The sequence below is a fragment of the Oncorhynchus mykiss genome, chromosome 5, assembly GCF_057628025.1.
Source record: "Oncorhynchus mykiss isolate SJ-2025 chromosome 5, ASM5762802v1, whole genome shotgun sequence".
Classification (NCBI taxonomy): Eukaryota; Metazoa; Chordata; class Actinopteri; order Salmoniformes; family Salmonidae; genus Oncorhynchus; species Oncorhynchus mykiss.
In genome coordinates, this window is record NC_143026.1 from 62,292,199 (window position 1) to 62,308,463 (window position 16,265).

At 44.5% G+C, this 16,265-nt stretch overlaps 1 protein-coding gene across 3 annotated transcripts in view; it reads left to right on the forward strand.

The window, feature by feature from the left end:
* The window catches only part of LOC110524227 (fibrillin-2), a 92,113-nt gene that overhangs the window by 22,457 nt on the left and 53,391 nt on the right, over positions 1-16,265 (forward strand). For all 3 annotated transcript variants that reach the window (XM_036978001.2, XM_090235462.1, XM_036978000.2), the window contains exon 7: positions 13,338-13,535. In XM_036978001.2, the coding sequence (XP_036833896.2) occupies positions 13,338-13,535 (198 nt within the window). The remainder of the gene's footprint in view (positions 1-13,337; positions 13,536-16,265) is intronic.

Below are 16,265 nucleotides of genomic sequence, written 5' to 3' on the forward strand. Positions count from 1 at the left end.
AAAATGTACCGACAGACTTGTCCCATAGTGGTCACAGACCTAGTGTGGCCTCCAGCTAGACCTAACAGCCCAAGGACTCGACCCCTTCCCCTCACCTAACCCACCTCTCCCCTGGCCTCCCCTTTCTCCTGGAAAACACAACAGGGAGGGGGTGAGGGGGGGGGGGGCTCGCAGAAATCTGGCAATAAAAAATACAGTTCTCGCTCCACAATACGGTTCTCGCTCCAGGAGTGGAGCGAGGGAAGGAGGGAGGGAGGGATGGAGGTAGAGGCAGGGGGTAAAAGTAAAAATGGATTCCCCAGCTGTGTACACAGAGCGAGGCGCGGCCAAACAAAAACAGTCTTGAGAGAAGGGAGACCACCGGACCCCCTCAGCCCTCCAGCAAACCTCCCACCGCCTCAAAGTGTGTGCGTTTGTGCATGTGCGCGTGCACTTGCGTGCGTGGCGCTGACCCGACCTCCTCACTGTGTCCGTTGAAGTCTGGGAGAGGCTGTAAAACTGTCCCTCTATAGCCTCCTCAATCATCCACATCTACCTAAAGAGAGATGTGCTTTAATTCTCACATAAGCCCAGGGCTTCCTTAACTCAGTGAGAATTGACATGTCATTATTACCAGAGATTTCACTACTCTGTCCTGTGAAGACGTCCAGCTAGATAAATCTTTGACTCTCCAAGGTTGCAATTAGTGGTTTTTGAAGTGAGGTGTTACGGTAAAACCAAGCCCAGAGGTGCTTTGACAGTACATTACAGTTACAGTAGGTGTGGGTGTTTTCCTCTGTCGATGTACTGTCTATGAGTCACAGGGAAAGCTGCTGGTCTAATAGGTTTCTCTGTCAGGGTGAGGCGCAGAGGAGTGTGTGTGTGTGTGTGTGTGTGTGTGTGTGTGTGTGTCACTGACAGGCTAGTTAAGCATGAATTACAGTGGAGACTGACAGCCACTCGGGCCCCTCTCTAATCAGCTGAGTTTCCCACCATCCCCAGCCTCCTCCAGCCTGCAGCTGTCCATTCTGCAGCCTGGAGCACCAAGCCCTCTCATTACGAAGCAGCTATATGAATGCGGCAATGGGGAGTTGTTCTGCTCATGTGTCCAGTGTATCTCGGCCCATTAACCAGGCTCAGGTCCAATAGTGAACAGTGTTACCCTTATGGGCCCACACAGTCAGCCCAGTCCAGCCCAGAGAGCTGGCCCATGATGACGTCAGGACGGTGACGAGGGGATGGAAAGGGGGAAGTGTTGCTATTTCTGTCTCCATCATGTAATCTGTCAAAGGCTCCCCCAGTGGAAGGGAAGGGTGTGTCCTCGGGAAAGAAGTGTGTCATTTTTTCGCTCCATAGAGACCTCAGAATGGGACATGCTGCCAAAAAGAGAGACCCGTAAACTCTGTAATGAGTACAGTACAGTAACTCTACCTCATCGCCATGTTATGCCTTTTATGTTGTTTTAATGACATCGCCATGTTATGCCTTTTATGTTGTTTTAATGACATCGCCATGTTATGTTTTGTGTGTCATTGGAAATGTTTAAAAAAAAAAAACATGCTGTTTTTTTGCGTCTGCTTTTCATAGTGGCACAAATCATAAATACATTTGTGGTCCTAAGAGGAACAGTGAAGGGTAGCCTTTGATCTTGTCTGATGGAAAATCAGTTGAGAAGCGAGAGTCCTGTCAATGTACCCAACGGAGCCCAGAAATGTCCTATTAATGTTACTCAATTTAGTACAATAGTAGATAAGGACGCTTCTTTAGTAGTATGTCTACTTGTAGCCTGGGTGCCTGACTGTTTCTGCAGTCAGTAATGCCACATGCCACAAACCAGACTGTGACAAGATGACTACAGCAGAAATACACTGGAACTCAGGCTACCGTAAGTCAATTTGTTCTGAATTAGAGTAGAAACTGTTGTTAGAATGGACTTGAGATGGGAATAAAATGTATCTGTGCCAAGACGATTAGTGAAACGAGTGAGAACAGACCGTAAAACACACGTTTAATGGGTGAGCAAGAACTGTCCTGTATCTACTGTAGCCCTGTGTGTTCACTTGGGTTTCCACAGACGTGTGTGTGTTCTGCATAATTATCCACAGTGGTGGTTTCTGCCTCAAAGAATGCTATCTATTAACTTACCAGTCAGGCAACAAAGCGGTCTGGTGCCAAGATTGTTATCCTGCATTTGAGCTTATCTCCCTCACTTTCCCCTGTGTCTCCCACAATCTCCCACCGTCTCAAAGCAAGGGTTTACACAGGGACGCATTCTAGCGTATCATCACGTTTGGGTGAGTGTCCTGAGGAAGGGTTCAGCCTCTTAGAGCCATTAAGCTGAAGGGAAAGTAGATTTAAGGGCTGTTGATAATGCTGTTGATAACAGAAACAGGAACAGCACAGTTTGTGCCAAAATGAGAATAACACACACACCTAGTGTACATACATTTGAGGAGTGTAGCTAGATACACACATACACACTGATGCACGCAAGCTTACGTGAACACACGCACACAGACACACACATGCAGTCAGATGTATGCACAAACATACACACACGCGCACACACACACAAACATGCTTGGGATAAGTGGAAAAGCACCTGTCTCGGCTATGAGATAAAGAGATGACGAGAAGAAGACACGGTCCGTCCTGTTTCAGCGAGTTGTAAATCTCTCAGCTGTATGAGTCTAAGGGCCTCCAGGTCAGGAAACTGAAGCAGCCACAGGAAGACCTGTGAGTGTCTTCTGTTTCCTCCTCACTCACTGAGGAGGCTGACCTCTTTCCAGACCAGTATGAATGACTGCCTTCCCATGTAATCACAACATGTTTCATTGAGTATAATAATATCTTATCTCAACCCTCCATTTGTCCCCATTAGGGTGGCAAAAGGTCTGGAACTTTCCATGGGAAGTTAAGCCCTGGAATTTGGGGTATTTAGCTTAAGTCCATCAAAAAAAATGACGTATAACAGTGGGTCTTGTGGGATTCTAGGTCTTGTGGGATATTTTGGTTGAACTATCCCCAATTCAATGGAATTGCAACCCTCTGCATGCACAGTGCATTCTTCCATCACATGTACAGCTGATTCTCAAGATCTTGCACACAAATTAGATGCTATTGAGCCCACACTACTACACTGTCCGAGGCAAGGACTACATGCTTTCTGGTAAGTTTCGATTACAATACTGGGTGGGGTGAATATATTGTATATGACATTCAGTTTTGTTAACTAGTAAATAGTAGCCTTCAACAGAGTGTGTTTAAATCATTTCTAACTTAACAATTTCTGCTAGTTAGGTTTTGCTACCATGTGGGGTTTAGCTTGCTTGAGCCTGCTAACTGAGGAGTGTTAATTCACTTTTTTCCAGACATATATCATTTAAAAACATTTATCTGTTGTTTAATCTAACTGCTTAGCTATTTATTTTTTACATGGAATTGTATTTGTTTTCCTAATCTTTGTAGAAAAATGACACGGGAACTGATGTGTGGAGACATTTCACTGCAGCTAATGAAGGAAAAGCTGTGTACATTTGCAAATACTGTGCTAAATCATTTGTGAAGAATGCAATAAAGATGCAGAATCATCTGGCCAAGTGCATAAAGTTCCCTCAGCGGTCACAACAAGCAACCTCTGACAAAAGTCTGTATACTTCTATTCAAGGTCAAATCAGACACCTTATCGATAGCAACAGCTCATGGTCCTCCTGGAATCAGAAGTTTTTTTTGACTCAATGGAGGAACATAGTCAGAGACATGCTGATGAATGTCTTGCTCGAGCTGTGTATGCAACTGGTTCACCTCTGATGCTCACAGGCAATGTGTATTGGGAGAGACTTCTGAATGTTCTTTTTCCAGCATACACCCCTGCAACCAGACATGCTTTATCTACTCTTTTGCTGGATGCAAAGTTCAGAGTTCAAGTGAAGGTCAAACAAATTGTAGAGAAAGCAGACTATTGCAACCTCTGATGGGTGGTTGAATGTTTGTGGGCAAGGAATAATTAACTACATCTCCACCCCTCAACCAGTATTCTACAAGACAAACAATGCTGCAACCATGAAGGCTGCTTGGTCTAAAGTGGAGGAGTCCTGCCCTCACATCACAAGCATTGGCTGTGCTGCTCATGCATTGAATCTGCTCCTCAAGGACATCATGGCACTGAAAACAATGGACACACAAGAGAGCCAAGGAAATGGTTAGGTATGTGAAGGGTCATCAAGTAACAGTAGCAATCTACCTCACCAAGCAAAGTGAGAAGAATAAGAGCACCACATTGAAGCTGCCCAGCAACACCCGTTCGGGTGGTGTTGTCATCATGTTTGACAGCCTCTTGGAGGGGAATGAGTCTCCAAGAAATAGCCATATCACAGTCTGCTGTGTCATGAGCCAGCTCAAAGCCCGTAACAAAAGGGAGATAAGGACTAACAATATATATTTATTAAATAAAGTAAACTAAGTACAATGGTGTGTGTAATCAGTAGTGTAAGTGAGTGTTTTGCATGCATGAATGTGATAATGCAGGGTGTTGAACGGTGCCAAAGCAAACAACCAAAAACCACCAGGACACAACCAAATCAAAAAAAGGTGTCTGCATGGAGAGAGTCTCCATGAATGGGGAAGTGGTGTATTTATCCTGGGACACACCGGGCCCAAGTGTTTCCCATGTAGCTGACGACCCTCCCAACTCCGCCCACCGGCATCCTAATAAGGAAACAAGAACAAAGAGAGAAACGGCAGAGGGAGGGTTGTCACAGTCCCCCCATAAAACCGGGGACCAACAAGGACCCCGGAACATACCGAGCTCTGCCCCCCCCCCCCCCAAATTGACACAGCCTCTGCGCACAGGAAGCAACATTTAAGAGGAAAGAAGAACACAAGACCAGGAGGGAACAGACAGGAAAGATAGGACATGACAACACCAAACAATGGTCAGTCACGTAAACATTCAGGAACAGGGCACAAGATACCGCATCAGCTACAAACTCCAACGAAAGATCAGGGTCCTTAATTTTTACAACTCCCAATGATTCAGTCACTTCCCAACGTAACAGAATTTCAATCATTCAACCTTGTAGTGTTCAGCGATCTTCAACAGCTGTTCTTTAGTACATAATTCTAACAGTTCCTCTGATGGAAAGCGAATTAACTCGTCTACATAAGACGCCATAGTCATAAGTAAATAATCTTGCTCAACCCCTCTGCTGAGCACATCAGACCACAACCAGAGAACTGACAATCACCCTGAGCACCACAGAAGAGAGATGAGACACGAGACAATAACTCAACCCTAGTCTTTGTGCGGATTTGCGGTGGGTATTTACGCACTGTAGCCCGCTGGCAAGGAAGTAAAACTCCCCAGCATGCTGGCAAATTCCACCAAGCCACGGATGTGCCCCCGAGACAACTGCTCAGTCCACAGACACCACACAAAAATAACAAACATTTATCCATGCCCAACATATTCCAAAAATGAAACGCGTCGCTAAGCCGCTCATGGGAAAAAGGCTATAGCGCCAGGTAGCAAGTTCCACTACCCTACCCAAATCTCCCACCGAGGTACATAGCCAATTTACTCACATCCTTAGACCAATGTCCCAACAGAAAGTAGAACAAGAGTTTCCAGGCTGGGCAGGGGCCTGGAAACGAACCATTATGCTCTCTCCAACGCAGCACACAAACCAAACAACAAAGGCAACCAATACTGGGCCTATCAAACACGTACAGAATTTAACATTACCTCCACGTTCTCCCAAACCAATATGTTCAAAGATCCCGGATGAGCTCCCACTTGTCACGAACCGGTTCAAAGCCCGTAACAAAAGGAGACAACGTGGAGATAAGGAGTAACAAAATATATATTTATTAAATAAAGTAAACTAAGTACAATATACAATGGTGTGTGTAATCAGTAGTGTAAGTGAGTGATTTGTATGCATGAATGTGATAATGCAGGGTGTTGAACAGTGCCCAAGCAAACAACCAAAAACCACCAAGACACAAAATCTATAAAGGTGTCTGCATGGAGAGAGTCTTCTCCATAAATGGGGAAGTGGTGTATTTATCCTGGGACACACCGGGCCCAGGTGTTTCCCATGTAGCTGACGACCCTCCCAACTCCGCCCACCAGCATCCTAATAAGGAAACAAGAACAAAGAGAGAATACGGCAGACAGAGTGGGAGGGTCATCACACTGACATGGACAGCCCCATCAAGAGGATCTTCCTGGATGATGTATTTTGGGAGAGAGTGGTAAAGCAACCTGAAACCTATAGCAGTAGCCATTGCACGGATTGAGGGAAACAATGCCATCCTGTCTGATGTTCAGACTCTGCTTGCAGATGTAAGAGAAGAAATATGTACTGCCCTGCCCACGTCACCATTGCTCCAAGCAGAGGAAACTGCAGTTCTGAAATACATCAAAAAGCGTGAAGACTTCTGCCTGAAGCCCATACACGCCACAGTGTACATGTTGGACCCCAAGTATGCTGGCAAGAACATCCTGTCTGGTGCAGAGATCAACAAGGCCTATAGTGTCATCACTACCGTGTCTTGCCACCTTGGCCTGGATGAGGGCAAGGTTATTGGCAGTCTGGTGAAGTACACTTCCAAGCAAGGGCTTTGGGATGGACACGCAATATGGCAATCGTGTCAACATATCTCATCAGCCACCTGGTGGAAGGGACTTTGTGGATCTGAGGCTTTTTCCCTTGTTGCCTCCATTATCCTCCAAATTCCACCAACATCAGCTGTCTCAGAGCGCAACTGGTCTTTGTTTGGAAACACACACACCAAAGCACGCAACAGGCTGATCAATACAAGGGTTGAAAAATTGGTGGCAATTTGGACAAATTTGAGGCTTTTAGAGCCTGACAACGAGCCATCCTTCAACAAGGTTGGAAAGTGACAGTCAGTCTGATGTTCAAGAGGTCGACATTGAGGAGGTCCAGGGGGAAGACATGGAAGCCTGAGAGGAGACAACCAAAGCTTTAGTTTCTAGACTATCATTTTACAGATGTATGTTGAAAACATTTTTGGGAGATGCGATGGATCATTGGGGATCATTCAATATTCCCTTTCTTTTGATGTTCTGTGAAATCATCCCATGTGAAGAGTCAACTCATTTAATTAAAGTTAAATTCGTAACCATTTTATTTAAAAAAAATTATATTGGAAAGATTTAATCATTTGCATTTGTCTACTTATGATAAGGTAAAATGTTTATTTCTGTCTCCATGTGATATGGTAAATATTTCCAATGCAAAAAACATCTACATTTAAATGGTATTAATATTATTTTGCATATATTTCCGTTAATTCCCATATATTCCTGTTAATTCCCATATATTCCCGTTAATTCCCACGGAAGGTTTCCACCTCCGTAAAATGTGCAACCCTAGTCTCCATACATCATCTACGTATCGCTTTGGAATTGGCTGATTTTCTCCCGCTTTCCCTTGGTTTCCACCGACCGTTGACATAAGAAGGCATGTCGGCGGCGTTCCTTCCCTCTTCCCTGTGATCGTGCAGCTTGACGTCGGGAGCGTTTCCCAAACAACTTGGCCGGCTTTCCAGACTGGATTAGCATCCCTTTTCTCACCTGCCAGATTGTCCCATTCCCATCTCCTCTCATCAGAGGCTTTCTCTCAGGCAGGAAAAGGGGAATAGGGAAAGATCGCGTTTGACCCAGTTACAGATGTTGATCTGATGGGCTAGACAGATCTTATGTAGGTGAGAGTCCATAAAGTGACCTCATTAACCCAACTCTGGGATGGGTTACACTTAGCCAGCACATCTTGGCAGATGTTTAGTATTTTGGCCTTGCTTCTAATGTAACAGATATGCAATGCATTCCTATGAGGAGACTGTCTTAACTTATTAGGTAGCCTTTGCTGAGTTTTGAAAGGCCAATAATTTGATTTCTAGTGATCTGTGCTTCGTCGTTGGGAGCATGTGGAGGAAACTGAAAATACCTGGAAAGGAGACAGATGGTGGTGAAAGGCAGGATACAGGAGGGAGGGATCCGGCGAATAGTTTGGATCTATAGAGCAATTTTAACTGTAATTAGACCAAATTGCTTCCGAATGTTGTCGACTTCGGCCCAGCCAGTACCTCAGTTCCTTTATACCCCATTCCCATTTCTAACTCTTCTGGCCCTGGATTGTTCATGTTCCCTGGTCATGGTCAACATACACACACACACACACACACACACACACACACACACTGCTTGGCCTGTCTGTCTGGTTCTGAGTCAGTCGGGTCTTGTGGCGCTGAGACATAGACACCCTGGCAAGGCGATTGTTATTGAGTCCATTAAAAGAGTGAGCGCTCGGAGCGCTCCAGTCTTTTGTTTGGCCTAGCTTGGCGGCCGACCTACGGTGTGTTTTCCTTCAGTCATATGCACACATAGACAGGGCTCTGCTGAACTTGGCTAGATCCTCAAGCAGTCGTCTAGCGCTGCTTCTGAAAGGTTTGGCCATGGGAGCGCCCAGACGCCTCCTCACTTTGAGGGTCTTACTGCTGATCAAAGGAATGGCAGCTCAATTCCCAGCTCTCTTCTCTCTCTTTCTTTCTCTTTGTTTCTTTAAATGGCTCCCTTCCATGTCATCTCATACCTTTTGCATGAACAACTTCCCTATAGCTCTCCATAAAGGTCCTGTTCATGCTCCTCGCTCACTTCCAGAACTTAGTTTTACTGAAATTGTTCCGATGTATGATTAAATCAAAACCAGATGAAAGCATGATGGACATAAAGCATTGGACCATATGAGTCCAACATTAGTGTGATTATTATGAGATTTACATTAGTTTTTAATGCATAGTTGACTGGTAGAAGAGCAGGATGTATGGAGGGTTTAGTTTGTTAGTTAGTGGGGGGTTGTGGATGTGGCCCAGAGTGATTCAGAGTTCCAGATGGACACATCTGGACCAGAGGTTGTCCCTTCCTGGTCCCGACCAGGCCAGATTAATCAAGCCCAGATGTGCGTGACTGTTATCGCCACAGTGGGTCTCTGCCGCTCGGATGGGGACTCGCATTCCCGGCCTCAAATTGTCCAGGCGAGATTGTCAGGTCATGGGTATGAGTGAGAGGGGACAGTAAGAGCCTGCTGGTATCCGTCTCAATCCCTCTCTCTCTTTCTCTCTCTGCTGGGTTTGACCTACTTCCCCTCTGTCTATCTCGCGTTCACTCGTTCTCTGTCTGGCTGTGATTTAATTTTCATTTAACTGCACCAGGAAGTAATAAGAGCAGCGCTTCCACAACAAAGCTGCCTCATCTATCTGTACATCTCCTTTAGAACTCAAGAGGGTCAACTTAAACCACTTCTCCAGGGTTTATGTTACATTCCTCCTGACAGCCCCTCTCAGACCATGTCTTTTATTTGAATTCCAACCCTCCATCTCTACAGTACCTCTAATGCTGTATTAACTTTGGCACCACTACTGCAGTTAATAAGGCCTTTCCATCATTAGGCCTGTTTGAGTTTTATTATGTGCGATTGAATGGACATCATATTGCTCAAATGGTTTCAGCGTGAGGTCATTGTGTTTGACTTGTGAAGTGTGGTTAACAAAATGATGTCGCCTGGTTGTTCCTGGTGAGCAGCGCAGCAAGGTGGCCATTGAAGTCAGAGGACATTGTGTTCTCCTCATTACTTTGTTTCCACACAAAGTGACACACTCTCTCTTTTTTTAATTCATATTTTCAGTAGTTTTTGTAGGGGGCAGCTTTAATGTTGCAGAAAGATTGTGGCTTCTATCAATGTAATTGTCAGCCTCATTTCCAATCCCCCATATACAGTACTGTGCAAAAGTTTTAGGCAGGTGTGAAAAAATGCTGTAAAGTAAGAATTTTTCAAAAATAGACATGCTAATAGATTATATTTATCAATGAACTAAATGCAAAGTGAGTGAACAGAAGAAAAATCTAAATCAAATCCATATTTGGTGTGACCACCCTTTAAAACAGCATAAATGCTTGTAGATACACTTGCACACAGTTTTTGAAGGAACTCGGCAGGTAGGTTTGCCCAAACATCTTGGATAACTAACCACAGTTCTTCTGTGGATTTAAGCAGCCTCAGGTGCTTCTCTCTCTTCATTTAATCCCAGACAGACTCAATGATGTCATGGCTTTATAAGCTTCTGGCTAATTGACATCATATGAGTCAATTGGAGGTGTACCTGTGGATGTATTTCAAGGCATACCTTCAAACTCAGTGCCTCTTTGCTTGACATCATGGGAAAATCAAAAGAAAGACCTCAGAAAAATAATTGTAGACCTCCACAAGTCTGGTTCATCCCTGGGTGCAATTTCCAAACGCCTGAAGGTACCATGTTCATCTGTACAAACAAGAGTACGTGAGTATAAACACCATGGGACACCACAGCCGTCATACCGCTCAGGAAGGAGACGGGTTCTGTCTCCTAGAGATGAACATACTTTGGTGCGAAAAATGCAAATGAATCCCGGAACAACAGCAAAGGACCTTGTGAAGATGCTGGAGGAAACATGTCGACATAATCTGAAAGGCTGCTCAGCGAGGAAGAAGCCACTGCTCCAAAACTGGCATAAAAAAAGCCAGACTATTGTTTGCATCTGCACATGTGGACAAAGATCGTACTTTTTGGAGAAAAGTCCTCTGGTCTGATGAAACAAAAGCAACATCTCAAGACATCAGTCAGGAAGTTAAAGCTTGGTCGCAAATGGGTCTTCCAAATGGACAATGACCCCAAATACACTTCCAAAGTTGTGGCAAAATGTCTTAAGGATAGTAAAGTCAAGGTATTGAAGTGGCCATCACAAAGCACTGACCTCAATCCTATAGACATAGACATAGAACTAAAAAAGCGTGTGCCAGCAAGGAGGCCTACAAACCTCACACAGTTACACCAGCTCTGTCAGGGGGAATGGGGTTATTGTGAGAAGCTTGTGGAAGGTTACCTGAAACGTTTGATAAGTTAAACAATTTCAATGCAATGCGACCAAATACTAATTGAGTGTATGTAAACTTCTGACCCACTGGGAATGTGATGAAAGAAATAAAAGCTGAAATAAATCATTCTCTCAAATATTATTCTGACATTTCACATTCTTAAAATAAAGTGGTGATCCTAACTGACCTAAGACAGGGATTTTTTACTAGGATTAAATGTCAGGAATACATGACATTTAATTGTATATTGTCAGGAATACACTTCCGACTTCAACTGTATATACAGTTTTACGGGCTCGTAACCAACTGTTTTATTTTGTTCGTTTTTTTCATTGTTTGTAACTCATTCTGTACATAACATTGCTGCTACTGTCTCTTATGACCGAAAAGAGCTTCTGGACGTCAGAACAGCAATTACTCACTCATTACTCGAACTGGACAAATATTTTTTGAGTCTGATGCAAAGGATATACTGCTTTGTTGAGACAAGGCCCAAATCCCTGTCATCCTCGTGAAGAAAAATAATATAAGGGGCGGGGTGCCGACGAGTTGGTAAACCACCACTACCCTCCGTATTATTGGCCAATGTGCAATCATTGGAAAACAAACTGGACGATCTACGATTAAGACTATCCCACCAACGGGACATTAAAAACTGTAATATCTTATCGTTCACGAGATGTGGCTGAACGACGACGCAGAAAATATGGAGCTGGCTGGCTTCTCTGTGCATCGTCAGGACAGAGCAGCTACTACGTCTGTTAAGTCGAGGGGCTGGGCTGGGTGTCTATTTGTCAATAACTGCTGGTGCGCAATGTCTAATATGAAAGAAGTCTCGAGATCCTGGACTTGCTGACGGGCCGTCCCCAGGTGGTAATGGTAGGCAACAACACATCTGTCACGCTGATCCTCAACACTGGGGCCCCTCAGGGGTGTGTGCTTAGTCCCCTCCTGTACTCCCTGTTCACCCATGACTGCTTGGCCAAGCACAACTCCAACACCATCATTACGTTTGCTAATGAGACACCACTGGTAGGCCTGCTCACCGACAACAATGAGACAGACTATAGGGAGGAGGTCAGACACCTGGCAGTGTGGTGCCAGGGCAACAACCTGTCCCTCTATGTAACATCGACGGGGCTGAAATGGAGCGGGTCGAGAATTTCAAGTTCCTTGGTGCCAACCTCACCAACGAACTATCATGGTCCAAACACACCAAGGCAGTTGTGAAGAGGGCACGACAACACCTTTCCCCCACCAGGAGACTAAAAAGATTTGGCATAGGTTCTCAGATCCTCAAACAGTTCTACAGCTTTACCATCGAGAGCATCCTGACCGGTTGCATCACCGTCTGGTATGGCAACTGCTTGGCATCTGACCGTAATGCGCTACAGAGGGAAGTGCGTACGGTCTAGTACATCACTGGGGCCAAGCTTCCTGACATCCAGGACCTATATACTAGGCAGTGTCAGAGGAAAGCCCAAAAAATTGTCAACGACTCTAGTCACCCAAGTTACCGCACAGCAAGCGGTACCGGAGCGCCAAGTCTAGTACCAAAAGGCTCCTTAACAGCTTCCACCCCCAAGCCATAATACTGTTTTTACACTACTGCTACTTGCTGTTTTATTATCTATGCATAGTCATTTCACAAATGACCTTGACTAACGGGTACCCCAGCACATTGACTCGGTACCGGTACCCCATGTATATTGCTCATTATTGTTATGTCATTTTCTTGTGTTACTTTTTTATTTGATTGGATTTTAATTAATTTTTTGGGAAATATTTTCTTGACTTTATTTCTTGAACTGCATTGTTTAAGGGCTTGTAAGAAAGCATTTCACTGTGAAGTATTCGGCACACAGTGACAAATACAATTTGATTCTGTTTTCTGCTAACAATGCCTGCAGTACCGCGGTCGGCCTTGAACTGCCGTTGCTTCACTGAGAGGGGGCAGTCATTCTCCCCTGGTCTGGACCAAGAATATTTGTCATGAGAAGATCTTTATTGAAGGGAACCAGTACTAAATGGGTTTCCCCATTATATAGTTATCCCATTACACCAGTGAACAGGGGAACCCACTGTTCAGCACATTTCCAGATAAGTGTCTCTAACCAGGAATGTGCAGCAGCATTTAGTCCAATGGGTTAAAGACTTGGGAGGTCTGTCATACAGTGTGCATGACATATTGCAGCATTTAAAGCCTACTAAATTGTGTTCTTCTGGGGTATATTTATATTTATTTTAATAGCACTTCAAACTCAATCAAATGTAGCTAGCAGAAGTGTGAAATAGTCTTGGCTTTAGATGTATTTTTCCTCACTACCTTTCAGTTATACAGAACATTCAGAGGGGGATTTTAAGGAAGTGGGAAAAATAAATGGCTGACTCTTGTTCTCTCTCCTTCTCCCCCTCCAGACTACCGGACTGGGCCCTGTTTCACGCAGGTCAACAATCAGATGTGCCAGGGCCAGTTGAGTGGCATCGTGTGCACCAAGACATTGTGCTGTGCCACCATCGGACGGGCATGGGGACACCCCTGTGAGATGTGCCCCGCCCAGCCTCACCCCTGTCGCCGAGGCTTCATCCCCAACATCCGCAGCGGCGCGTGCCAGGGTAAGACATACACACACACACACACGCATGTTTACAATCACATATAAACACACCTGAATGATCTTCAGTCTAATAAACTCTACAAGTGAGTCACACACACACACACACACACACACACACACACACACACACACACACACACACCATCCTCATCACGAACACTGTAACCAACTTAATTCACTTAATTAACTAGTAACTTAATCTGTCACCATCTGTAACATCTTCAATAAAATCATGTTTAATGTAAACGTCAACGTAACAGTCACCTTCCTTATCTCTGATACTGTCACCAAACTTCTGCAGCCTGCAACCACCACCCACACAGAGAAACCAAAACACACACACACAGAGCAGAGCAGAGCAGAGATACACATCAAAGCCCAAGAGAAAGAGAGGGAGGGTACGAGAGAGAAAGAGTTCTAATTTCACCGCCTCATGAACTGAGTTTCACATTGCTTCATCAGCCCCAGGCCGTCTCTCTCTGTCTCTGTCTGTTTTGTCTGTCTGGCCCCCCCCTCCTCCACACTAGGCTCCCTAATGACCAACCAGACTAAGCAGTGAGGCTGGATCAATAGATGACACACATGTAAATGTTATGTCCCCTCTTAGGTAAACGCAGCGTCTCACCCCTCTGCAATATTCAAACGGCCCTCCATGGACTGGAGCCTCTTCTTCTCTGTGGATATTCAAATGAGAGTTGTCTAGTCAACACCTTTGTGTTGAGATAATGGGTTGCCTTTTTTGAATGTTTTTCACTAAGTCTCAAAGGGGGGCACTTACCTCATTCACATTAATGTGCAGGACTAGGAGCCACCTGGGAGAAACAGGACACTCCCCTTTATTGGCAGAAAGCAGGTGCACATGGCCTCTAAAGTTCCTGTTGAGTGTTGACACATTCTCAGTAAGGTGTGGTGAAAGCCAAATTGAATATGAAAGCTTTTTGCACTCAGTCTAATGAAAAATAGCCGGAAAGAACTGAACAACTGAAGAAATAGGACTCTAAGACAGCGGTAAACCTTCACGCCTCACTCTGCACATTGGAATTACCAGTGTGACTGACTGAGTGCCTTAAAGGGGCAATCTGTGACTTCTCTTTCTGCTGTGGCCACTGGACAAAAAGCAAGGAAATTGATGCTCAAACACAACCAAAGCGCTTTATTATCCAAAGCTGCATCATTGAATGTCTTACATTCAACTCTAAGTCAACCCATTCATCAAGTCAAATCAAAATAAAAGGTCTTTGTCGCATGCTTTGTAAACAACCGGTGTAGACACACAGTGAAATGCTTACTTACGGGTTGCGAGTTGAAGATAAAGATAAAAAAAATAGAAATAGCGACACGAGGAATAAATACACAGTGAATAAGGAATAACAATGATGAGTAAAAAATAACATGGCCATATGTAGGGAGTACCCGTATCTAGTCGCGGAGTACGGGATAATTGAGATGGCTATGTACATATGAGGGTGGGGTATATTAAAAGTCACATTCTTTCACAGAGCCTCTATCAGTCTGCTTCTATATATACAGTACCAATCAAACGTTTGGACACACTTACTCATTCAAGGGTTTTTCTTTATTTTGACTATTTTCAACATTGTAGAATAATAGTGAAGACATCAAAACTATGAAATAACACATATGGAATCATGTAGTGACCAAAAAAAGTGTTAATCAAATATATTATAGATTTAGATTCTTCAAAGTAGCCACCCTTTGCCTTGATGACAGCTTTGTACTCTCAACCAGCTTCATGAGGTAGTCACCTGGAATGCATGTCAATTAACAGGTGTTAATTTGTGGAATTTCTTTCCTTCTTAATGTGTTTCAGCCAATCAGTTGTGTTGTGACATGGTAGGGGTGGTATACATATTATGGCAAGAATAGCTCAAATAAGCAAAGAGAAACAACAGTCCATCATTACTTTAAGACATGAAGGTCAGTCAATCCGGAAAATGTCTAGAATCTTGAAAGTTTCTTCAAGTATAGTTGCAAAAACCATCAAGCGCTATGATGAAACTGGCTCTCATGAGGACCGCCACATGAAAGGAAGACCCAGAGTTACTATAAGGGCCCAAGTCGAGACCCAAATGCAGACACAGGAGGCAGATGGTTGAGCTCCGATATTTATTATAACAAAAGGGGTAGGCAAAAGGCAGGTCGGGGACAGGCGAGAGTTCAAAAACCAGGTCAGAGTCCAAACAGTACCAGGCGATAGGCAGGCTCGAGGTCAGGACAGGCAGAGTGGTCAGGCAGGCGGATTCGACATCAGGACAGGCAAGGGTCAAATCCAGGAGCACTAGGAAAATACAGAGACTGGGAAAAATAGGAGCTAGGAAAAATCGCTGGTTGACTTGGCAAAACAAGACGAACTGGCACAGAGAGACAGGAAACACAGGGTTAAATACACCGGACTAATGGAAACAGGTGAGGGCGTGACAGTTACCTTTGCTGCAGAGGATAAGTTCATTAGAGTTAACTGCACCTCAGATTGCATCCCAAATAAATGCTTCACAGAGTTCAAGTAACAGACACATCTCAACATCAACTGTTCAAAGGAGACTGCGTGAATCAGGCCTTCATGGTCGAAGTGCTGCAAAGAAACCACTACTAAAGGACACCAATAAGAAGAAGAGACTTGCTTGGGCCAAGAAACATGAGCAATGGACATTAGACCAGTGGAAATCTGTCCAAACTTGAGATTTTGGGTTTCAGCTGCAGTGTCTTT